The sequence below is a fragment of the Aplidium turbinatum genome, chromosome 13 (genome assembly GCF_918807975.1).
Source record: "Aplidium turbinatum chromosome 13, kaAplTurb1.1, whole genome shotgun sequence".
NCBI lineage: Eukaryota > Metazoa > Chordata > Ascidiacea > Aplousobranchia > Polyclinidae > Aplidium > Aplidium turbinatum.
In genome coordinates this window covers 24,396,573-24,423,222 of record NC_137484.1, presented here as the reverse complement: position 1 = coordinate 24,423,222, position 26,650 = coordinate 24,396,573, and the positions used below count along the sequence as shown (strand labels likewise).

The 26,650-nt window shown below is 38.0% G+C and overlaps 1 protein-coding gene and 1 pseudogene across 3 annotated transcripts in view; one reads left to right on the top strand and one right to left on the bottom strand.

Annotated features, from left to right (window-relative positions):
- Window positions 1-26,650, bottom strand: part of LOC145781883 (uncharacterized) — a 35,552-nt gene that overhangs the window by 8,765 nt on the left and 137 nt on the right. For all 3 annotated transcript variants that reach the window (XM_082593566.1, XM_082593568.1, XM_082593567.1), the window contains exons 2-8: window positions 26,332-26,421; window positions 19,791-19,913; window positions 11,566-11,652; window positions 9,151-9,291; window positions 4,033-4,301; window positions 3,465-3,591; window positions 3,012-3,141 (exon numbers count right to left, since the gene is read on the bottom strand). In XM_082593566.1, coding sequence (XP_082449692.1) covers window positions 3,012-3,141; window positions 3,465-3,591; window positions 4,033-4,301; window positions 9,151-9,291; window positions 11,566-11,652; window positions 19,791-19,913; window positions 26,332-26,421 — 967 coding nt within the window. The remainder of the gene's footprint in view (window positions 1-3,011; window positions 3,142-3,464; window positions 3,592-4,032; window positions 4,302-9,150; window positions 9,292-11,565; window positions 11,653-19,790; window positions 19,914-26,331; window positions 26,422-26,650) is intronic.
- On the top strand, window positions 5,741-9,093 carry LOC145782348 (uncharacterized; annotated as a pseudogene).

Genomic DNA, 26,650 nt, shown 5'->3' with positions numbered 1-26,650 from the left:
GTGTTGGCGCCATCCCGTGAAACGTCGGTGCAGAAGGAAACAGCATTTGTGGACACCTTTTTTTCGGACAGGAGCAAGTCCTTGAGCTTTTCGAATACCGAGTTAAAACATCTGTTCATTAAATACAGCACCCCCATTCCTTCCAGTGCTGCGGTGGAGAGACTTTTCTCTGTTAGAAAAGATGTGCAAAGCAGGCAGAACTTGACTCTCATTTTGAAATGCTCGTGTTTTTGAAAGATGCGTAACAATAAATTTCCCTTAGAATGTGTTTTCTATAACGACGTTAAAATGACACTGTAAATAAATGATAACATTCGTTTTCAAGGTCATTTTTGCGTCACTAGGGACTTGAAGAGTGTTTCCTAGTGTAATTTTAGACAAAAGTAGCGGAAGAAGTAGCGGTAGCGCGCGCTACTTCGGTCCGAGTAGCGGGTAGCGCGCTACTTCTGTAAATTGGTAGCGGGTAGCGGTAGCGCGCGCTATTTTGGGCCAAGTAGCGGTAGCGGGTAGCGCGCTACTTTAAAAGTAGCGGGTGCCCACCTCTGAAAATATTACAAATGAGGAAAATGTATGGGGTAATATCACAGAGGTTAATGCAGTGAAGGGGCCTGTGGAAAAGGTTATTCAAAAAGAAATGGTGGAAGCAATGGAGAAAATGAAACCGCATAAAGCAGCCGGTCCATCAGGTGTAAATCCGGAGATGATAAAAGCAAGTGGAGAGTTGGGGATTAGTGATGATGCAACTTTGTCAAAAGGTACTGGATGGTAAAGGAATGCCACAAGAGTGGAAAGACAGCATTGCTATGCCACTGTTCAAGTGAAAGTGGAATGTGAGAAGTTACAGTGCATATCGACGGTCGAAAACAAAAAAGTTGTAAGTGAAGTTTTACACTTTGGAGTAAAAGGCAAAAAACCAAAAAAAATTTTTCTTTTTTAAATTTTGTTATTTTGAACATTAAAATCTGTAACTATTAAATGAAGCATGTTTCTATACTTTACTGATTGCCACATTTCTTTTTCGATAAAATTTTCAAATAAAAGGAATTAAGAGCAATTTAATCACTTGTGTTACGTTATGTTAATGTGTTACATACGTGTTTTTTGTTTTCAAATTTTTCATGAATGGCTTGTGATATCTCGTTATACAAGCACGATAGAAACAAGCTGGAAATAGTAGTAGATAGCCCTAAATGCATAGGTTTTGAAAATACAAAAAAGCGAATTTCTCAAAAATGTCACTTACGACTTTTTTGTTTTCGACCGTCGATATAGGATAGGAGAGTTAAATTGTTAGATCATGGAAGGAAAATTGTAGAACGAGTAAGGTTGAGAAACGTGGTGGAATTGAATGACATGCAACTTGGATTCATGCCGGAAAGGGGAACAACAGACGCTTTGTTCATTTTAAGAAAAATGCAACAAGCTTAAAAGGAAAAGGAGAAAAAAACTGTACATGTGCTTCTAGAGTCCCAAGAAAAGTGATGGAATGGACAATGAGAAAAAGATGGATACCGGAGGTGCTAGTAAGGTCAGATGTATGAACAAAAGTAAAAGTTGGTTCAAGTCAATACTCAGATGATTTTTTTTGTGAAAGTCGGGTACACCAAGGAATAGTGCTGTCACCTCGTATATTTGCTATTGTGGTTGATGTTGTGACTGAAGAGGTAAGGGAACGCTTGCTGAGCGAAACTTTGTATGCGGATGACCTGATCTTGACCAGTGATAGTATGAGGGACTTGAAAAAATAATTGCGAAATGGAAAGAAGCTTATGAGACAAAGGGTATGAAGGTAAATATAGAAAAAACAAAAGCGATAGTGAGTGAGGCGGAAGGTTGTAACTTGTAAAGAGCAAAGTCGATCTATGCGCAATATGTGAAAAAGAGTGATGAGAAATTCGATGCAGTGCAAGGTGTGTAGTAAGTGGGTGCATGCAAGGTGTGTCAATACGAAGAGAGCTTTAGTAAGACTGACAAATTATTTTTATTTGTTTGAAAATTAGTTGAGAATTGCAAAGAACGTTCCTGTTATGGAATTGAAATAGTGACCAACTTCTGTTATTTGGGTGACCAAGTAAATGGAAGTGGTGAATGCGAAGCAGCTGTGACAAGAAGGGCAAGGCTGGGTTGGGCAAAGTTCAAAGAATGTGGGAAAATGCTATATGGAAAAAAGTTTTCGTTAAAAACAAAGGTGAAAGTCTATCAGAGTTGTGTGCGGCCTGCAATATTGTACGGCAGCACAACATGGAAACCAAAAGAGGTGAAATGTCTATTCTGAGAAGAACGGGAATGGTAATGGTTAGAGGAATGTGTAGAGTAAAAACCAGAAGGGAGAAAAAGACTGAAGAACTGATGGATATGCTTGAGATGAGGGAGACTATTGAACAACTTGTCAAGGCAAACGGAGTAAGATGAGATGGACAATGGACATGTGCTAAGGAGGGAAGAAGAAAGTTTTCTTCGACAGGCATTGACTTTGTAGGTAGATGGGAAGAGGAAACGGGGACGTCTAAAAAGAACATGGAAAGAACAGGTGAAGAATGAGGCAGACAAAGTTGGAATAAAGGACGATGATGCGATGGACAGAACGAGATGGAGAAAAGGAGTGAAGACAATCGCTGCAAGAATCGGCCACCTCCACTAGTAGGGACAAAATCGAATTTGGATGATAATAATAATAATACTAATTTATTTCACACCAGTAGGGTGCAAAATAGCGTCAATTAAAAGTCTCCACAATTGGCGATTTCCAGTCAACTGTCGCAGTTCTTCCGGGCTGTGAGCAATCCAACGTCAACGCGGTACAGACGTGGAAACGCTGGAACACGTTTCCAGTGGGTTAACGAGGCACTGGTTAACGAGGCACTGGTTAAAGAGGCTCTGGTTAACGAGGCTCTGGTTAACGAGGCTCTGGTTAATGAGGCTCTGGTGAAGCTAGTAGGGCCAATCACCCGCTAGTGGAAAGAAAAAACAGATTACGAAACGTCAAACGAAATATGATGAGAATATTGTACTTGTAATTTCCTTTTCGCGCCATGTGGCCTTTGTCGTACATATTTTTTATATTGTGGATATTGAACATTCGTTCATTCAGATCTTTGTAGTCATCATCAGTCAAGCAGTTGTTGTGCCACGTAGAATCACCTGTAAGTTTACAAACTGGAATCGTGGGTGGTTCTCGATTTGAATGCACAGTTAGTGAGTAATCCTGTACAGATGCATAATCAATTTACATTGATTTTCTTAAGTCTGTAGAAATCCAATATCAATGTAATTCGGCATAAGTTCATATGCGGTATCAGTACACAATAGTTTACTTCAGGCCAATTTAGTCATGGTAGAACTACTACTACAGAAGCGATAAAACGTGAACGTGAAGAAGTGCTTGGGATCGAGATTAGATGCTAAAGAAGTATTTACCACTATACTGCATATTGTCACGGCCACATTGTATTAATATTACAAACGTTTGAATTTTTGCTTCGTCGAGGTTTTATCTTGGTTGAAGTTCTCTTCATCTTTCCCGATGTACTCCTGCACCCACAACGGCATCAAACGACCAAAATGGAAACCACAAGATAACACGTTACCGCGCTGTAATACAACGTCATCATGAGTTGGTTTTGTTTCAGTTTTGTTTGCACCCTTATCTTTCTCTTTAGCAAAAGCTGCTGTTGTGCATTTTCTGCTCAGTAACGTTTATTTTACGTAGTTGCGTTCTTCTCTCAACTTGTGCGTAAGTTCAATCATCAACGTTTCAGGAATTTTGCCGCATTCCCGCTTGTTTGCCTTTTGTATGATTAACACTTACTCAGCGTTTTAAAAACAATAAAAACTATTAATTTACTCAGCGTTTTATGTGTTTTATATTGCGTCATCTGTTTATTAAACAACTTCACTTTTCGGTTGTTCTAGTGTAGTTGTTGCAAAGATGACGGGGATTATGATTCTAATGCATAGGATGTAACACAGCAGCTTCCGAACTATTTCAAGAAAATTAGTGCAACAAAGCAGGAAACACAAAGTTGAACCAACCACATCAACGTTGATCCGAGGCTTTCCAGGCTCCTCCACGCGATGTATGTTGCTTCGACTTGAATAATCAATGAGGTGATGCTCCAGTTTCTGTTCCAAATTTTTAATTGTGACGAGTGCCGTTTGTAATCTTTTCTCTATGGCGGATTTTTCTAATTCAAGGGCTTCAATGTCTTTAGATTTTAAATGATTCTGTAGCTGGAGATCTTTATTTTCATTTTCAAGCTGGTTACTTATTCGTTTTTCTTCGTTCAGCAACCTGTTTATTTCTTTTCAAAAATAAACACATCATGTTAGCAAAGTTAAAACTGTGATTTCTGCAACAATACTTCCAATCACATCACATCACGGACAAGCCCGCTGTGAAGCGGCTTGAAACCAAACAACGCTTTAACATCTGACAATATACATAAAAAATGTGTAACAATTCTTGCGTTAAGTCAGTGAGGAACAATTATTAATTGTACTTAATTAGTTCATTATATAAAAGTACTTTCATAAATCAAATGTACTTTTATATTAAAGTATGAAATATTTTTATCATTTATAATAAAAATATCGTAGTTTCGAAAACTTCAACTTGCATTGAAGCGAGTTGAGCTGTAACTTCCAGAACATTTGAAAAGCGACTAGTAGGAAGTTTAGAATAGAATACTAAAAACACTTAACGTAATATGAAGAGAAATGCTCACACAATGATTAAATTTATGTTTTTACTGTAGATACTTTATATTTGCTGTAAAATGAACACTATAAACCGCATAAGCACATAGGGGGCGTCTTTAATGTTGCAAACCTAGCAAACCTTGTGCAATTGAATTGATAGATATGAGGTTTTTTTAAAGGTAAGGTCTCAAGCATAACCTTAGCATATTACACTTAATCTATAAAAAATTCTACCTGCTCTATTAAGAGCCTTTCGCAACCATAAATACAGCCCAGCCTGTCTATTTTATGCAGGCTGAGAAATCCTCAATACTGACACAATAGGAGTCTTTTACAATGACCAACACAGCCTAGCTTATTTATGATTCTATGTAGACTGAGAAAACCTCACAGCTATTAATTCAACTAAGCAAGGTTTGCTAGGTTTGCAACATTAAAGACGCCCCCTATGTGCTTATGCGGTTTATAGTGTTCATTTTACAGCAAATATAAAGTATCTCATATAGGCCCCACATAGGCTGCTATGCGGTTTCTACACCACAGGCTTTTGGGATTTATTAGCACCAAGAAATCTAATCGCTAGATATCAATCTTAACATTTCCAATATCCAATGAATCTCAGCATAAAACGCAAGTAATAATGGACTCGGAAGATATATCACTCCACAAACAACCAATTAATTTCAAAACACTTTGAGACACAGAAAAAGAATGAAGTGGTCTTCAGTACAGAATATCCAAATTTTTGCGATATTTCTCATGGCAATGCTTTTCCTACGATTGACATTCAAGAGGACACACATTTTTGGTTGTTCAACGAAAACCTGGTAGAGACTGGACAGGAAGCTGAAGAAAGACACAAGTGGAACAAATGAAAAGATGGATAATTGCTAACGACAAAGCCAAACAAGTTAAACTACAGAGCAGCTGTGCCTCAGTTGAAAAGGATTCACAAGTGGACGAAGACTTCATGCACCCTTGTTATTGTTTCTTCTGATCGCTTCAACTAGCTTCTAGCCGTACCTAAACTTCCATTTGGAACATGACAAGGATTTGTGATGTCATAATCCAGACCGTTGATGAATGGAATATGACGGAAGACAGTAATGTCTGCAGCACTGACACAACAGCCAACGCTGGGCAACTAAAAAGAGATTGTGCACTTCTCGAAGCAAAGCTCTTTATCGGTATACCGCCACCATATTCATGAGATTATACTTGAGGCTTTAGGAAGTCTTTTTGTGTTGCTTTGGCGCTGCATCATCTCCCAAAATACAGTTTTTTAAATTGTTTAAGCAGTTCTGACCTAAGGTTAAGCATCATGGCTACACTCCTGGGATCCAGGACTAAGTTATAATGACTGACTTGGATATTGAAATTCAGCAGATGATGCTACCCTATGCGAAGGAGCAACTAGAAATCAAATATCGTAGAGACAATTACAGAGATATAACCTGGAGCCATGCACCCAACAATATATATGTCTCGTCTCATTTACGCAATGAAAATATTCATTATTCATATTCTAAATTCATCACCTTGCTTGTTAGTTGGTTTGCCTCACTAATCGTGGCCTCAATGGTCTCAGGGACTTCTGTGTCTTTGCAGTGAAGTTCCAAATTAAAAGCTGGTTTTCTTCTCCTCTTGAAATTTCAGCTCGAAAGAATAACTTTCAACCAGCAAAGGAATTGTTAGCATCTGGAAATCGAGTATTACTCGCTACCCTAGAGAAACTGAAACGACACTGTTGGAGCCTGTCTGAAGGAGCTATTGGATTTTCATTCTTTGATCTCTTCGTTTCCATAGACAAGAGAAAGATGGTCCAAGCATTGGTTGAACAAGAAGCAGAACATCCAACAAGTAAGTCAGCTTGACCAACCAGGATATACGAACGAAAATTTCTGACTTTGTCAAAAAAACACAAAGAAATCATTTGACACCGATTATTTTAACTTCATGTCTAGAAGATCCAAATTTATGGTTTAGTCTGTCATCATTCATTCTTTTCCTTGCAACGATTGCAAGGAAAAGAATCGGCTACCCCACTAGTGGAGACAAAACCGAATTGGGATGATGATGATAATATGGAAGAGGAAAGGAAAAAGGCACAGAAGGGAAAATGAGAGTACAAAGAAGGATGAGATGTATCTGTCATAAGATGGGCAGTTGAAAATGGAGTTGGTAAACAAGTTGAAGTTGTGTAAGGGATACTGTAAAGAGTTAGACAAGTGAAAGAAATTACAATAGAGGATGTAAAAAAAAGTTATGTCCAGAATGAAAACAGGCAAAGCAGCTGGGCTAGGTGGCATATCAATTGAAGCATTTCGTTTGTGCAATATTGAGCATATCCTAGCAAAGATTGGTGATGATATGATGAGTGGGGAAGAAATGCTAACAAGCTGGAGTAAAAGTGTGCTTATACCACTACACAACAGTAAATGTGACACAAAAGAATGTACTAGCTAACGAAGCCTGAAAATGCTTGAACATTCGATGACAGTTTTGGGAAGAGCGAATGCGACAAAGAGTTGACATAAGTGAAATTCAAATGAGTTTCATGCCAGGGAAAGGTACAGTAGATACTATATGACAGATGTTAGAAAAATATGAACGAATCGACATTCGTTCATAAAACGTCAAAATGATATGAAGTGAAAGTCATTTTGACGTTTTATTCTCCAACTTCACTGCTGTCTCAGCTTTCTTGTACATTTCCATCACTGCTCTTACTTGTGGTTTCATCACACCTTTGTCGATACCCACCAAATCACTTCCTCAGGAACACGATTCAATGCTTTCTCCAAATCAATGAAGACAAAATGAAGTTCTTTTCTGATTCGTTTATATTTTTCTAACATAGTTACGGATGCTTCAACAGATGAACTGAATAAATCAATGAAAAAACTTTTGTACGCTGGCGATTTAGTGCTGATGGGAGACAGTTGAAAAAAGGTGGAAGAAAAGTACGTCAGATGGAAAAATACATAGGAAAACAAAGGTTTGAAAGTGAATGTGAATAAAACGAAAGCAATGAGAACAAGAATAAAATGCACCAATGACGTATTGACAGTCAATGTTATGAATCCATGGGCAATATGTGGCAAGAGAGAAATGGGAAATTTTATTTAGTGTATTAAGTGCAAGTATTGAGTGCACAAGAGATGTTCAGGCATTAATGGAAGATAGATGAGTGGGATGAGTTTTGAATAGAAGGTGTGAGGATATTGTAGCTGATGAAACGTACGAGAAACAAGTGACATTGGGATGCGATGGGATAGAAGTTGTTTCGGAGTTTCGCTATCTTGGAGATATGCTGGGAAAAGATAATTGCAAAGTAGAGCTGTGACAGCAAGGGTACATGCGGGTTGGAAAGAGTTCAAAGAGCTGTTCAGTACACTTTTATGCAGAATACTTTCTCGCAGATTAAAAGGAAGGTTGTATAAAGCGTGAGGTGTTATGGAAGTTAATTCTGGGCGATGAAGAGGACAGGTATCAAGCGAATGCAAACGACAGAAATAAGGATGGTTCGTATGACATGTGGCAAAACACTTCTTGACAGATTTAGAAATGATGTCTTGAGAGAACTGACGTTGAGGATATTGAGAAGTACTTGCATGGTTATCGTTTCGTCGTCGTCGTGTGAGCCTCTGAGGCCAAGGATTTATCCTTTTACAACCCCAGATTCACGATGTTCCCGGACTACACTGAAAGGCTACTAGAGAGCAGCCAGTCTTTGGTTTCCTCATCCAAGACGTGCAGACCTTCCACTCCGTTAGGTGGCTTGAAGATGGTACAGTTATTGATGATGTGGCCTGCGGTCTGTTTCTCGGCACTGCATTTACAAGTCGAGAAGGAAGCCATTTCCTATTGGTGCATGCTTGAGCGGAAAAGTCCGACGTCCGTACACAGACGGTTGAGGCCGCACCCACGCCTGTCTTTGTAGTGTCAAGCCGGTAGGACGGGTGGCGGCATCAGGGATGAACAAATGGAGTCTGGTGTTGTTTGAATTCCATTGAGAGTTCCATTTATTGTTCGCCCAAGTAGCCGCAGAGATGTCTTGTTCATCAGCTTCGTTGATCAGAAGTTGGAAATGATGGACAAGGTGTGAGATGGTTGGACATGTTGAAAGAATGGATAAGAACAATTTGACAAAGCGAACTTGGAATGAGGTAGTGACGGAAAAAATGAGAAAAGGAAGACCAAAGAAAACATAGGAAGATACAATAAAGAATGACGTGACAAAAACAAATTTAAATATTGAAGATGCCAACGATAGGGAGAAGTGAAAGAGCCACTGCAAACAACTGGTCGGTCCTGATGTTTCAGGATGAAGACCAGGCTTCTTTGAAGCGAAATGGAGAGAGCAATGATAAATCTTCCATACTGGCTTGCTAGAAGAGTTTGCATCCCCCATTCCTAAAGTTCAAACGATACTAAGACGAAAATAATTACCATCACGATCCTTCATAAGTTTCTCCAAGTCCTTTTGAAGTGCACATAACTTTTCTTCAGGGTTTACTTGTTCCACTCGAAAACGAACCTGAACTGTTTGTCCCGCATACACTGCAGCAAAGTTCAACCCGTAGTTTTTCGCTGAAAAGCGGTGACATTTTTATTCTCTCATGTAAAAGTCGACTGTGTTATTCCTTGCACTGCCATTCAGTGGTTTATCTAAGTATTGGCATTGACATACAGTGAGGAAATTTCAAAGTAGAGCAACTTAAACAAATAATGTAAATAAATCTTGAAAACGGCAAAGCGACAATATATATGTTATGCTAATTATCACAACAAAATTAGCATGTGACCTCTCCAACCGCCAGCTGTGTGCTAAATAAAATCGAAAGCGAGCAGTAAAAAGTCATGTAGAGGGACCGAGACAACATCTTGCCCATGCGCGTATGTGTAATCTGTAGATCGCTCCAGCAGCTAGAGTGTTTTGAGCGGAAGACACTTTAAGCATAGGACAATTTTTTCTATGAACCAGCTGACTACACCATTGCGATCCTTCTAGCACTCAGCCAGAGAGTTGATTCTTGCTTTGAACTTTGGTTGGTAATTACTAAAGAAATAAGAGTAATGGCAAAAGTGGGAATCGAACTCCCGTCTTCGAAATAACTACTTCACTAACCCCTCAAACCGCCTGGCCTCGCTGCCGACGACAAAACGTTGATTTAATTTACTTTCTATCAGAAATGTGTCAACTTGAACACAACATACCACATGCATGAGTCGTAAGACTGCAATCAGCTGATTTAAATCTTGCCTTGATTAATAAACTTCATCTGCTGCAGCGACCTGCAGATTACAAATACACGTTCCGCGGATAGGTCGACCTCTGCTTTTTGAGGTTAAAATTACTTACGAAAATCTCGACCTATACTCAAGTTTTAAGTATTTTCTAATCATGTGCATAAAAAAATGTTAGCGCAAAGTAGGGGTTGCTGAAACAAACGCTTTACTAATTTAACTATTGCAAAACTATTTAAAAAGTTTTTTGACAATAATAATTATTCACACTTGTTTTTGATTTTTCAACATTTTAATTCCTCATTTTTTTATCAGGTGTAGTTGAGTTGTTTTTTCTGACTAGGTCAGTGTTGCGGCGAACATGTTCGATTTAAGTTCATTTTGTTTTATGCCTTGTTATGAACCGTGCTAAACCCGGTTCACTTAGTTTTTATATGCTTGTGGTACAAACAATTATCGATTAACAAATGTTTTCTATTATTTAAATAGAAACAGATAAAATGTCCCAGCCTAGTCGACCAACAGAAAGTGGTTATTTTAAGGAGACAATACTAATGCTAGCATTCTAGCTACACTTTTTAGTAGTGCGGATAAATAGGTCCAAATCAAGCAAGATGTTGTCACATCCCCAACAAGTTAGGCTATCTATATTCGAAAAGGTGCGAGTGAAAGTTTTGTATTTATGAAGTAAAGACAAACAAGCTAATTACCTAGACAACCAAGGGTCCACGTCTTTTAGGTGCAGACAGTTAGGTGCCGGTCACACAGGCGCGCACACTGTGGCGTCCATTCATTTAGGTGCGGAGCACTGTGGTGCCCGTTCATTTAGGTGCTATTTCTAGTAAAGTTTGCAGATTGTATCAGCTCAGCTTTGGCAAAACCAAGTCTGGGTTTTGACGGAAAACTAAGTTGTTCTTCACTCAAGCCTACCACCCGCTTGAATATAGGCTACGGTATATTTTTTACTGATGTTTAGTATAGTTATTATGTGACTTATATAACTAAAAGTGAACTCAGTCATGTTTGGAAACTTGAATAATTTATTGATAAAGCTTTCACCGACGCAAACCTGGTCTAACAAAAAATCAATGCCAAACACGATCAATCGATCATTAAAAAAACAATATATTTTTCTGTTCAATATAACATTTTGTGTGAAAAGCATTGCCCTACCTGCCAAGCTGATACAATCTGCAGATTTTACTAGAAATAGCACCTAAATGAACGGGCGCCACAGTGCTCCACACCTAAATAACCTGACACCACAGTGTGCGCGCCTATTTGACCGACGCCTAACTGTCTGCGCCTAAAAGACTTGCTCCCACAACCAAACCACAAAAAATGAAAGCAAAAATATTTAAAACCTAAAAACATAAATGGAGTGTACCTATCAAGTTGAAACTTTTTCACAGTTTACATCGCCCTAATGGCAAAGAGAATATGGGAGGATTTTTTCTAACTGATCAATTTCAAGAATTATCATGTCACAAAATATTTCACAATTATTATGTCACAAGGAACATTGTGATCTGAAACGTAAGAAAGTGCCATCTTAATACTTTTTATGACCAATATTCACGTAAAGCAATCAAGCAAATAAACATTTCCCAACAACACCTGGAATCAGCGTACAACCACCAGACATGTCATCATCCAAATCCAGATTATCTTGTTCGCGAGGAATCTCATCATTCTCAGGAATCTCTGCAAGAAATATCATTCAAATCTTCACCCATCCACACTGTATTTAATTATTCAGTTAATAAAATGTGGGAGGCTATATGCAATTGCAAAGTTGTTCAGATGTGTTGTCGTTACTTCGCCTGGCTTTCCAACATTACGCCATTTCTATGGTCATTCCTTTGTATTCATTTGGGTTTCCAAACCGTTGAAGTTCACTTTCAAAATTGTCTGCTAGCGCCTTTTCCAAACTTTTTTCTCTTGATCATGATTGGCTATGATAATATATCACATGATGCCAGTTCGTTTTGTTGAAAATTTTGTGTTAAAAACATAAAAAACGAAGTGGCTTGAATTTAAAAAGTTACAAAATTCTTCAAAGAAAAAATGATGTTTGTTTCAAACAGTCTCACCAACAACACATTTTAATTGATGAGCGACATTATTCACTCAAGTAAAGATCATAATATGAGCGCTTGCTGGCGTCCTTCCTTCAGTCAAAATACATTTTGTGTTGTATGTGGTTAGGTTGCTTTGGTCCAAAATTTTGCAACTTGTACTAAAAAATATGGTCAACTCACAAGTGTGCAGCTGGTCCCTGTAATACACTGACACACTCTGCTTGGTCATTAGATGATACACTGGTAAAACAAGGCCAATATTTTTCTTTGTTTAACAGGATAAGCAAAGAAAACTTTGAAGCTACTCACAATGCTTATTATTTCATTTACATCAGGGGTGTCCAAAGTCCGGCCCGCGATACGGTTTTGTATGGCCTGCGTGCATTATTGCAAAATTTTTTTTTTTCTTTTTATGAATGCTTCAATTTATGATGGAAAAGCAGATAACTCATGGCCTAACTTACGTCTATAACAAAATAGTTAACTTAAACATTGCTTTGTTGTATGAAAATGATATTCACTAACACAATGGTACCTTTGTTCGAGCAAAACAAAATTATTAGATACTGTTGGCCTGCGGGCACTGGGGTGTTGCGCTTTGACAAAAAGTTTTGCAAAATACTTCCAATAGCAATGTTTAGGTGGAAATCAAGTCAAATCTCCCACTCAAAAAAATTTGAGCAAAAATATTAACGTTTAGAAGTCCCCCGCTAACCTAACATTTTCGAAAGCCCCATTTTCCCTCCAAATCGTGTAATTCATGAACCGCATGGAGTAAAAAGTTGATTGTTGGCTAAGACTCAGAATTGTCATATCTGCTCTGAATACTGAAAAGTTTGGGTGTTCATCAGGACAATTATCGTTTCTAGCACTAGTCAGTGAAGCAATGAAGCAATAAGCAATAAACCATCTTGTTTGTTGTTAATTTTACTTTCAATTTCATCAGATGAACGTTGCAACTAGTGCTAGAAACGATATCTGCTCTGTTATAGTCGCCATTTAATTTACGTTGATGTTATGTAACTTGTGACCTGCTTCACTACACAATCACATTCAGCGTAAATTAAATGGCGACTATAACAGGGCATATTTCAAAATTGTGCGACAGGGGAAGAAAAAATAAAATTGTAACGCAGTTAAGTCTGAGTAGGTTCAAGTGTTAGGGTAAAGTCTCTACAGCAAATATTTAACCTTACTTTGTTTTTATCATTACATACAAACTTTTTCTTAATTTCTGAAATCTCCACCTGCTTACAAGCAAATTTAGAATGGTACAGGGTGTAAATGCCTTTTGTTTTATTCTATTCGTCTAATTTCAATGTATCTGGAGAAGTCATATATATATGAAACATTATAAAAAAAAATTAGCTCTGTGATTGATACATAGTTTAGAAAATAGGTATGCAAGTTTGGTAAGCCACACATGTCTGTCCGTTACCAAAAAATCTCAAAAAAGTTTTTTTTTATCAACAACTATATGTTTTTTTAACTTCTAACATATATTGACTATCTCACATTTGGCAGCACATATCAACCCTATACAATTATCTTTCCTCCAATTTAAATCACTAGATTTATGGAAGTTTGATATTGTGTCTGTCCGTTACCATATTTTTGATGAATTTGAGTAGATTGTAAATAGGGCTTTAAACACCAAGACTGTCAAAGATGACTGGGTATGTAGTCAGAAAGGGAAGGTGGGAACTAGCCCTAGCGCATTAGACCCGCCTTTGTAGATTGAAAAAAAAAATTGAAGTAAAAAAAAAAGTATATGTAAATGTTTTTTATTAAAAAAATTCCCATTATAATTGTGATTCGTTAATGAAGATCATGTTTTGAGTCAGGGAAATATCAAAGATGTTGTTCTAACAATTGTTGGTTATTATACTCGCTGCAAATGTCATTGACAAGTTTTGATTGAAAGTGAAGAGAGAGTAACTGTCAAATGTTATTCCAAAGCCAACATATCAGGATCAACATGGAGATGGCCAAAGGATGAGGACTTCCATGATTACCCTATAAGTGATGTTGTGCAGGCTATAGCCACTCCGCACCTTATTCCTGGAGGAGAGAAAAATGTTTCCTTTTACATACCAGAACTTCATCACATTTGAGGATACTATGACTCAAATTGTGTGAACTAACTTGAAAAAGTCGTAAATTTCAAGAATTTATATCCAATAAATAAACTGCTTTTATCTTCCACTAGTGAAAAGTGACCGCTATGATGATGCAAATATTGATAAGAATATAAAAATATAGTAAGGAATGAAAGAACAAGGGCAGAAAAACACTTCAGCAGGGATGGAAAACGCAGGGTAGCACCACTATTTGGAAATGCATGACAACAAATTCGGAAATGTATGTAATTTATGTATGTAATTGTAATGGTAGCCTATGAATATTAAAACAATTTTTTTGTAAAAAAAACAAACTTTTTTTCAACCAAAATTTTCCGAAATTGCAAACCATAATTTTTCCTATTCGGAAATAAACATTTTTTCCATCACCTTGGTTCAGTGTAGCAAAAAACTTCAGAAATGAGATAGTGTCTGTCCGTTACTTTTTCTAATGTCTGTCCGTTACTTTATATCAAGGTTTTAAACTAATTGTTGCGCAAACACTGCATCAGGGATTAGCAAAAAATACTACTTTTAAGATAGGGGGTAGATCTCAAATTAAAAAAAACATTGATCTATTGGGTTTGGGAGCTGACTTTAGATAGAAAGTGCATGTGAAGGCTGACTAGTGGTTTTTCCCAATTCTATCTGTCTGTCCGTTACTTTATTTCAATAGTCCGTAAAATTGGTAATACTGAAACCAGACCCAAATTTTTTTCCTACACAAACCATCATACTTAGTAGTTTCAACACGCTGAATATTGCGGAGCTGGGGCTCTTGTGGTCTTCAAATTTAAAGATTTTCGCATCAATGTCTGTCCGTTACCAAATTTTATTTTTGAAATATCACCAACAGAGCAGATATGACAATTCTGAGTCTTGAGCGAACAACCAACTTTTATGTCTGAAAATACAACATAATCGGAATGTTTTCTCAAAAATAATCAGAAAGAAGTTACATGCAAAAAACTGAATTTAAGCTTTTTGGACCCAATTCCATCATAAAGGCGTTGTGAGTGTAAACTAGAAAGTTGTGTAACACTTTTATAATTTAGAAGTAATATGTTTCTACTGATTCTGAATGCTTTCCATCAAAACAACAGATTTTGAAGAGTTAGGCCTGAGCTGTAGCCAGGCCTGCAGCCCAGCCTATATTCTGACATAATATAGTACTTACACTTACGGAGACAGTGCATTGATCATACAGTAAAGGTTCAAAACAGAAAGTTTGAAGTTGTCCATAATATGTACGGTATATTTAAAACGCTGTTCTACCTTACATTTAGTTTTTGTTTTAGCAAGTTAATAATTTGTTTCATGTTTGAACAATATTTTAATGATGTCATTGTCAAAATTGTTGATTAGAAGTAAAACTTTAATTCATGATACTGTTGGATACCTGTCAGATCTTCCAACCAACATGCTTCCCACAAATGGAGATGTGGTCAAAGCATTTTACCACTACAAGCAAATGCCAATGGTGAAGTATAACAGCAGTGCAGTTCTATCTAACAATGAAACATTTGCTGAACTCATTCCAAAAGTGCTTGATTAGTGGAAAAAAGCTTCTTTGCCACATGTTTCCGATATGCGCGCTGGCCAGATAATAACGAGATTAGTTTTAGAAATAAAATTGCTTCAAGGCGTTGATAAAAAGCGCTTTAAATCTCCAGCTTACCAGAAGAAATTGGAGCTGTTCATGTCGTGTTCGTCAAAATCGTTTGATGTTTCCACCTGTAAATGTGATTTAGCCAAAGATGGTCCAGTTAAAAATGAAAAGATGAGCTGCAAATGTGAGTTTAGCCAGCAGATTTCCAGCAGAGAGTTTTCGTTTTTGATTGACCAACGAGGGGCCGGAATAATGGCCATAAATGGTATCGACAATATTGTGACTGTTCATAACCTTAAAAGGGCAAAGAAACGTTCGGCAACTGCGGGGAAAGAACACAATACCAAAATCAAAAGCAGCCGTGCTTCTACTCATCTGTTGATGATGAATCCAGTGACAGTTCTCAGTGTCCCAAAGAAACCAGTGGATATTAGAGTACCAGCACCACTTCTTGTGATGATAGTTTCAATATCAACAGAAACAGAATACCTAGAAACGATATAATATCTGACAAAGCGTGTGCTCAATTCCAAAAAAATGTCATCATATAGGCTATCTCAGCCTGCTAGACTGTGCAGCGGAAAAACTCAATGATCGCCAGAGGCAAAAAAGCACAACACTGCATTTTATAGAAGTTTAAAGCTTGGAAAAATTTTATTGGAAAAAGGAGAAGTTGCATTGCGTAATGGAGTATTTCATCAATTGTGTTTTGAGGGGAAAAATTCCACAGAGAAAGATTAGCAGAACTCTTCCAATTCTTTGAAGGAAATTGTTTCAATGCTCTAAAACAGGGGTAGGCAACCTTTTTCTAAATTTGCAAAGTCTTGGCGGGCCGTAGCCCACAAATTTTCCATTAACAGATCTGTTTTTTTTTTATAATATTGTTACAACTTTCGCAGTTATACAATTTAATCAGAGTCATGATTTTGTTAACAAAACCACAAAATACAACATGCTTTTATTGATAATACAACATTAATGTGAGATTTGCAGTTGTTTTGGTTTGAAAGTTTTTGAAGTTCAAGCAGTAAGTTAAATGAGGAAAGTAGCATGACATCTTGCATCATGACATCTTGTAAAATCAGTTATTGTTTCGTTACTTGAAAAGGGCTAACATGTGTATGGCCGAAAACGTTCGTAGTTTATAGTTTATGTTCAGTTTAATATATTATGTTAAATGCTGTATGGTTGCTTGGTTTCATCTGTTTACCTTGCAAGTGGTCGTCAGTAAGTTTTGTTTTCAACGTGTTCTTAGTGAGTTTCATGCGAAAATGCTGCCAAATAATGATTCCCTTTTTTGGCATGATTAATGAAGTTGAGATATTGTTTCCACTCAAGATATTTTATAGAAGTCAAGCAGTGATACACTCTCGGCATGACATTTTAATCTTAGCTTGTTACTGCACTGTAGCTCAATTCCCTTTGATAACCTACGCCTTTTGCACTCTATCCACCTGTACATCACATGGTGTAGAACTGAATAATTTGATGTCGTTTTCGAGAGAACGAATTTCACCAAAGCGGGATGAAAATTGATTTCTTAAGTGTTGCATCATAGAAACAAATAACGTATTGCTTGTAGGTTTATTCTTCTGCAGTGTAGCAAAGAGAGCATGATTTGCATTTTCCAGCTGACTTTTCCTAGAGCCGTAGGTTTTGTTTCGAATACGCGTAGGCTAGGCCTACATCCACATCTTGTGCATCAATTGGAGCTGTCCCTGAAGCTGCTCATTTCTGTTATTCAGATGTGATGTTAAATTGACCGGAAATACCAAATTAGAACCCATTCTTGTTTACAAAATTCTGCAGCAATTATGGTCTTATTTTCAAGAAAGGTTGCTATTTCTTCCTTCAACGTGTACACTCTTTTTAGCATATCATCTCGACTGAGCCAGAGGACAATTGAGTCAAAAGGAATGTTTAAAGGTTTGTCGGATGTTGTAACGATTCACATCATGAACGGTTTAAAAGTCCAAAGAAGAGGAGAAAATGAGGCATAGCCTATGTTACAATCACATTAATCAAAAATTAAGGGTTTGATTATAAAATAATATATCATTAGGCAGGTTATATAATACTACTGTATAATCTGTAAAGTGGCTAGGGGCCGGATGATTTTCCTCGTGGGCCGTAGGTTGCCGACCCCTGCTCTAAAACATCTGATACAACCAGAAATGCTAAAAAAAATATTGTTAGCATTACTGATACAACGGCACTCAATACTGGATCTGCAAGAGGGGTTTGTAAACGGTTAGTTAACTTTATAAATGAAGAGTATGGCTATGATATGCTAACCCTGGAGTGTTTACACCACTGCAATGAATTCTATTTGGAAAAGGTTATCAGGAAACTTGATGGAAATACAAAAGCTCGGGACAAATTACGAAAAGATTCTGTTTTTAATTTCATAGCAGCAATTAAAACAGAGAGTTTGAAAGAAAAAAAAAACTTCAGAAATCAACACTAAAGCCAAATAAAAAATCACAAGAAATCTTCAAAGAATGTGTGACTTACTTCCAAGTAAAGCTATGAGAGATGATCAAGACTGTCCGTTTGCTCTTTGCTGCTACACATTTATGCAAATTTCTCAAAAACTAATAACGTTTCTATTCAGAATACAAGTAACAGTTCAGGATGGTTAGCCAAGGCTAGCGAGTATTTACAATTGCTAATTTTTAAAACTGCGTCTTTCGATGAAACCCATGCTACATCTCTTCGATTTATCTTGTCAATTTATACTGGGTGTACTGTCTATGCTCGAACCTTTTTTTCCATACACATTAAACCAAGTGCTGTTGATGGACCAGCTCTTGTTTTGCTGACAAGAGATTTGATGAAGGCTTCGGACAGTAGTGTCGTAAAACATGCTAAATCATGTTTCATCAAGCATGCTTCTACCTGGCTTTCTCTCAAAAATGTTGCTGTTGCATGTCATTCCAATAAGCCACCTATTTTGCCATTAGATGATCAGAAAATATCTGTCAGTTCTGTAGATACAGCACAGCTAGCATGGAGTAATCAACCATTGTCAGCATTCTTTGATGTGACAAGCCATTGCTCACCATGTATAACAGTTGGTCTGAAAAGAGACTGGGTATCTTTCAAAAACAACCAAATGCCCAATGAACGCTTAATCGGCAATTTATCCAGGTGCCTGCAAAATGGAAAAGTTAAGGACAGCGATTATGCCACGCCTGACAATAAAAGCAAATGGATGACTTCATAAGGACTAATGTCATAACTATGACCACTGATATCTCTGATCAGTAATCTTCATTGATCTGTTGCTTTGTGCTAGGTGCGTTACTATATACCGGTCGGACATGAGCCAAGCCTATACCAGTCAGGTAATGTCTCATTATTTACTTATTTATTCACTGGTTTGGCTACATCACCAACCAAGTGCATTTATACTGATGTGATGCTGCTTGGTTAATTAAGATTTAATTCAAATTTTCATGGAGCAATATCGTGCCGTCATATTTCCGTCAAAGTGTTTCATTATTTCATTATGCTCTTTTTTCGTTTGTTACATCTTGTTGCTTTTGTTCATTACATGCAAGAGCAGATTACGTTTAAGTTTTAGATTTTGGAATTATATTTTGTAAATGGACAGCAGGGTATACAGCATGTAGCGCTGCTCAAGAATACAATGCAGATGTTATCTGGTTCAACTACTCAGAGTAATTTTCTGAATATGTTACTGTTTTAGTGCTGTGAGATGGGGTTAGTGAGAGTTCGCATAGTCTGAATTAACTCAAAAATCAGTTTTTTGCGTAACTTTTTTCTGATCATTTTTGAAAAAACATTCCTCTTTGAGCAGATAGAAATATGGCAATTCTAGGTCTTTTGAGCCAACAATCAACTTTTTACTCCATTCGGTTCATGAGTCACACGCTTTGGGGGGGGGGTTCAAAAATTATGGGGCAGCGGTGGACTTCTAAACAATAACATTTTTACGTAAAAATTACTTTTGGAAACCTACCGACACAACTTTTCTTAACCAGCCCAAGTGACAAATAATCAGCGTACCTTCCATAAACGCATGTTGTGGGGTGGGACCATCTGAACTGCTTTGGCTAGACGCCCCAATTTTTGAAGTTATCCTGCCATTTGCCATTTCTTGAATTACATCAACACCGCCGGTAGGAGTTCCTGACGACAACATAATGTTTGTAGTTAATGTGTAAGCCACTGAAGCATGTGGTGTGGTCAGGGAATGGGCAGTGGTTCATACAAGAGTGTTAACAGGTTAACACTCCAATGTGGGTGGCTGGAACTTTATAATTGTACACACATGCATGGTAGGTGTCCTCATAAAAGTTATAATGCGTAAAATATCTAACTACCAGGATGTGGCTGTCAGTCAATGTTTTTCCAGTCAATGGTCTTTCGGCTCTTCATTTAATGATTGTGGTATGTTCATGTATTTCTTGAATTTTGTACCAGTATATTGTTGGAAATCGTGGCAGAACACCAGTTTAAGATTTAGGCTTGCAGCTTATGATTTTAATATTATGTAACCATTTGTTTAAAATAGAATTTTTATCATCATCATCGGCCATGCCTGAATAAGGCGTCGGCTACCGTGAGTCTCCACAACGATCGATTGTCCATACTTCTAGTTAGGTTTTCAAAATTTTGGTTTGTCCATGTTGAAAGATTTTTGAAGATTTCCAAACGTGGACGTCCCCGGTGCCTCTGACCAGGAAATCGCCCCATCATTGCCGAGTGTTCAATTCCGCGTTTGCGGTAGACATGCCCGATAAATGTCATTTGCCTTTTTTTGATAGTTGTGATGAGGACGCCAGGGGTGCACCCAGAGCGTCTCCACATTTCTTCGTTAGTGATTTTATCCGTCCAGTTAATTCCCATCATTCTACGAATGAACCAAATTTCAGCACTGTTGATCTTCTCTATCTTCGGGCATACAGTCCAGGATTCACAGCCATATAGCGGAACTGACCAAATGTACACATGTAAATTTTTTATGCGTGTTGATAATATCGGAGTTTGCTTTATTTGTTCGTTTTACGTATTTTTCAAATTCTTTTTTTACATGTGCTAGCTAAAGATGCTACTACTGTAGCAAATCGATTCTTAATAAATTCCACTAAGAGGTTAGATTGTTGCGCAAATGCCAGCATTTGATGAAAGCAAAATAGCAGTATCATGTTTGTGGTTAGATACAATGTTACTAGTTAGTTTTAAAATATATGTTTTTTGCTTGCAATTTTCTCTAGTAGGCTACCAGTATTCTTTTTATTTAGGGGTGTAGTTGTTAGTCAACGTCTTTCAGCTCTTCATTCAATGTTCGTGATTTGGTACAATGTTAGTAGTTAGTTATAGCAGAGCTTCCCAAACTGGGGGTCGCGACTCCCCAAGGGGTCGCATAACGAACTTCAGGGGTCGCAGAAAGTATACCAATTTGCACAAGGTACTGCATATTAACACTTCTGTGCAAGATGCTGTGACAGTTAATAACTTTATTAAGAGTCGCGCACTCAATAGGCTGCCCGTATTTTTGAAAATTTATGAGGTGAAATGGAATCGGAGTTTAAAACTGTTTAATTGCATCGTGAAGTGAGGTGGCTTTCAAAAGTCAAAGCTTTAAAATGGCTAGCCAGTAGCCAATTAATGCTGAAAACCGAAATCGTGATTTTTCCAACAGAATAAAATTCAGTCTTGGTCCACCATTTTCTCATTAACATCTAGATTTTGAAATTATGTCAAATTTGCTTGAAAAACTAAACGAATTTAATTTGTCCCTTCTAGGAGAAAACATCAATATTTTGCATTGAAGTCTAAAATTGATGCGTTCATCAAAAAATTGAACATCATTATTCTGGAAACCAAAATTTCAAAATGATTTATCTGAAATGTTCTCACTTCGCCTACCATTCCAACCTAAGCAACATTGAAACCGTCTTGAGACCAGCTTTAACTAACATTGAGCCACGGGTGGACTTGCTTTGTAGCAGAAGGCAGTCACACCAATCACACTAAAGAAATGTGTTTGCTTTTTTGTTTTGTTTCCAGTAGGCTACCCAATACCCATAGACTTCGTTGTGAGGGCCAGAAATAAAAAAAAAAGTAAAATGAACTGAGTGCCGGTAAATTGTTTTTGGTTTGATCTAAGCTTTTCAATAAATATCACAAATGTATATTTCACACTGTTCGTCGTTTTAATCGTAAGGGGCCGCAAAACATTTTAGGTGATTAAAAGGGGTCGCGAGCAAAAAAGTTTGGGAAGCCCTGAGTCATAGCATGCATGTTCTTTGCTTTCAGTATTCTCTACTGTTGTTTTTGTTTGGTGGTGTTAGACGTATGGTCCGGTCGGTGTTTTGCATAACTTGTTTGGTGCAGAATCACTTGTAGCAAACTACTGATTTAAATGGAAAGGTTCATAGGCGTCGAAATAGGGTGGGCAGGGTGGGCGACGCCTACCCTGCCGTGAAACGAGGGTGGGCAAATATGTTTCGCCCACCCTGTTTTCATGCCACTTATGAAGTGTTCGTTACAATTATTTCCGTTTTTCTTAAACGCTGGACTATCCAACCAACTGCAGCGCAACTTCTTGTTTTACGCTATGTCTCTCGCTAGGTATCCGACAGAACAAAGCAATTCCGTAACAACGCTGCGTGGAAAAACGGCGGTACGCACTGCATTGTTGTTGCTACGGCAACTGCCACAGCTGGCAATTCCTGGTGAGAGAAAGCCACGTTTGATCTTTTCTCCAAATTTGCGTCGGCAATTTGATCTTTTCTCCGAATGGTCTCACTTTCGTTACGTCACAATCAAACTTCAGTTCCCGGTCAGCGTAAGGGAATGTGAATATGACATCAGAATGAACATGACAATAAAATAACCGTAACAAACTGAAGACGTACTAAAAGCAATCGCTTTTACAAATGCGGCAAATCCGAAGGCGCCACTTTAAAGATAACAGGTCACGAGTCACGCGCTTTTTAGGTTGCAAAGGAAAACATAAAAGAAGTTTGTTTAGTTTAGCAGCGCTCATAAGATCGCAAGATGCAAGAAAGAAAACATCCAACCTATTAAAGCTTAATTGCTGCAGCGACGCTAAACGCAGTCTTTGTGAGAAAGACTAACCACACTTTTCGAAATTAGCGTCGGCAATTGCCGAGGTGATTGTAAGGACAACAAGATTACAAGAAAAAACTAATTTCCTTAGACTACACCAGACTAGAATGTTGATTCAATCTTACTATTGCTGGATGGTTTATTTGGGTTACTTCCTACTTCGACGGCGCTTAGACACGTGCCCAGCTGGGAGAATCTTTTATAAAAATATCACCCTATAATTCAGGCCTCGAAACTGAAGGCGGCCATCGCCGCGATTAACCTACAAAAACCGACATTTTGTCCGCCGGGTCTCGCCCTTCCGTCGGCCGCATTTGTCCGCCATGAAGTTCCGAGAAAATTTTACACAAGCGGCCTTACACAAAATTTTACACAAGGACTAGAAAAGAGTTAAAGCACTCGATAAATCACAATACACCCTGTCTATGCTTGAATTGTTAACATTATTGATTGACCAAGCAGCTGATGTCTGACATAAGCAGGATGTAAGTGACACCACAATACACTTTATTGATGCGATAAATTCAGTCTTCAAAATTAGCGTCGGCAATGAAAATGCCGAGGCCACACGAGCGCTTGTAATGTTAGGGTTAAACATTCCTCCCAGTCGTTATGGCACAGCATAGATTTATTCCCTAATCAACACCCTGATGGATCTTTATGAAAAAAAAAGAGGCCTGTGGAGTGGTATCAAAGCCCGAAAGCCGCAAAACGTGGACGCTTCATTGCAAATGGCAAAGACGGTATAGATTTACAGCCAAGCTATGAGCCTCTTGATGTGTCTGATTCCAGTGATGACGCGACAACCTCGTGCTCCGATACAGCATCTGATGATTCCGATTCTGACAGCTAGTTCTTTATTAAACAGACTTTGTGTTGTTCGCAGTATCCCAATTGTGCCGAAATTATGTTAGTGTATACGTAAATCGAGGCAATCTTCTCGCAGGGAGCTATTAATTTGTTACCTGTTTCTGGTTGAGCAATTGACGTTATTTTATGATAATTCAACGTTGCTAGATGTCGAATTAATGTAAAACAAACGTAACTTTCTTATTGGGCATTGTTGTTACGCAATATAACCGAGCGAAAAAATTAAATCGATTTGTGCTGACTCGAACGTTGAATCAACCCAAAATCAACTCACTTTTCCCCGTGAGTTATTTAACGTGAATTCCTGCAACAGCGTGCCACGTGCGTATCTTGTAGCTCGCTTTATCGCTACTTTTGGCATTATTATATCACAACAAATCAAACAGTGCGGTCGTGATAGACTACTCTAGTATATTTTTCGCTTCTGCCGAAGTAAAAATGTGTGTCGAAGTTCCGATGGCCGCCATGTGCTTGTGATTGGCCGCCGAACAGCTTGCTTCAGTCGGACACGTTTGGCCGCCGGAAAAAAAAAGTTGTTTCAAGGCCTGCTATTTGCATTGATTTAACTCCAGTAGACGTCAAATTATTGTAAGCATCTACTCCTTGTTGCGCCTCGCTTTCCGATATATCGCCCAACTGATACAGCATCTGATGATACCGATTCTGACTAGTTCATCAAACAGACTTTGTGTTGCTCGCAGTGTCCCAATTGTGCCGAAATTATGTTGGCTTATAAGCTTACGTAAATCGAGGCGATCTTCTCGCAGGGAGCTATTAATATGTTACCTGTACCTGGTTGAGTAATTCACGTTATTTTATGATAATTCAACATCGCTAGATGTCGAAATTAATGTAAAACAAACGTAAATTTCTTATTGGGCATTGTTGTTACGCAATATAACCCGCCGGAAAAATTAAATCGATTTGTGCTGACTCGAACGTTGAATCAACCCAAAATTAACTTACTTTCCCCTCCCGGTGAGTTTTTTAACGTGAATTACCGTAACAGCGTGCGTATCGCGTTGCTCGCTTTATCACTACTTTTGGTATTATTACACCACAATAAATCAAACAATGCGTTCGTAATAGACTACTCTAGTATATTTTTCGCTTCTCGTTTTACATGCTTTAGTACAATCTTTTCCTAATAAATATTTACAGTAATTGCCGAGGCAGTTTCAAATTTTGTCGTTTGGCCTCGGCAACGTTTTTGCCAAAGTAAAAATATGCTAATTTCGAAGACTGAACCATTGCGAATTTGCAAACACACATTCAATGAAATCTGTTTGAAAACTCTCGCCCATCCAGAATTCCTCTCTTCTAAGAAAAAATCGACGCCTATGGAAAGGTTGTATGTGTAAGTAAATTACTAGTATTTAGCGGTCAGGTTGGTTTATTTGTGCATGAGCTTACAATGTAGTGGTTTAAACCTATCAGGCATAACATAATAACCACTTGGTAAAAGTGTTGAAATGTTCTGTTTGTTAAAGCCAATTTTTGTTGCACTCCCAAAGTGTTTTGCTCTGTTACGCTTACGCAGTTAAAAATGATAGGTAGGCTACGTTAGTATAATTTCGAATCACAGTAATTTTAAGGAAAAATCGCTTTCAAATGTAGCTAACCAAACTAAATCTTAATTTGTCAATTCTTGTCCGATTAAAAAAAATAAAAACACAAAGTCAAGTTAATGAGCATGCCAAATTTTCATGCTAGCTTGCACTGTGTGATATAAGTTCTGGGATGAATGACCCCAATGTTCATGAACACTGCCAGTATTTTTGATTAAAATCTTTAACGCTTTTGGCTTTCATTCGAGCAAAGTTGTAGCTATGACATAATAGACCTGTGTTTGCTATCACTTAGCCTAGCCTACATTTGTTGCTACCGAAAGTCAATTAAAGTAATTAAGCCACCTAGTGAAAATACACACTACAGTATATTATCATAGATTTTCTTACCTATAGGGGCCCAAAATTATTTTGGTGCCGGGAGCCCATAAAGGTCTTCACTCAGCACTGGATTTCTTTAAGAATTCAATAGACGTGTTAACTACTAATGGATAATGTAATTGAATCGGGCGCTAGATGAGTTTGTACTGTGGAAGCGGACGCCGGACGTGTTGGTTCACTGTCGGACGTGGTCTCAGTTTGAGGGTATCGAAGAAAAGGGGTTTGGATTGACTGGTCCATTTCCAAACTTTTAATTATGAGGTAATTATTTATTTTAGAAATGGTTTGCTCAGCTGGTTAGCGAGTGACTACATGAACGCTCTAGCTTCAAGATCAAGCGGCGCTAGTTCGACTCTCAATGTGTGCGCTTGAGCAACGCATTCTAAGGAATGCTCTCCATTCAGCGGCATTGGGTGGAATGATTACCCGGCAACAACACTTCAACAATCGGAAACTTTATTCTGCCAATCTCGGTAACCAGCCCTGCGTCAAGAACCTCTACAAGTATGCAAAACTACCAGGAATAACCTATCAAGGCTTTGTCAGTCCACGGATAAAGATTCTAAAACCAACCCAGAGATTTGCGTTGCTAGCTGAATGATACCGACGCCTGATTACAACATCCATCAATGCAAAAGCAACCAACGCACCATTCGTAGAAGTTGTTGACTTATCAGGACCATCAGAACTCGTCATGGTAGCTCGTTCTTCAGCAACGTCACCCACAGCCATGGGAGACCCTGCAAGACACATCCTCAAGTCATTATTCATGATGATTTGTTGTTTAGGAGAAACTTTCCTTCCAACCAACCGGTCGCTGACACGATGAATGACAACATCGTGACGTATGTTGGTTGCTCGTGAGCCATTGTGCGATCATAAGTTCAACAAACTACATTAACTCTGCCAGTCCACAACCTGCAACATTTTAAACCAGTCTTGTAATATGGCTGAAGTGAAACGTCATTA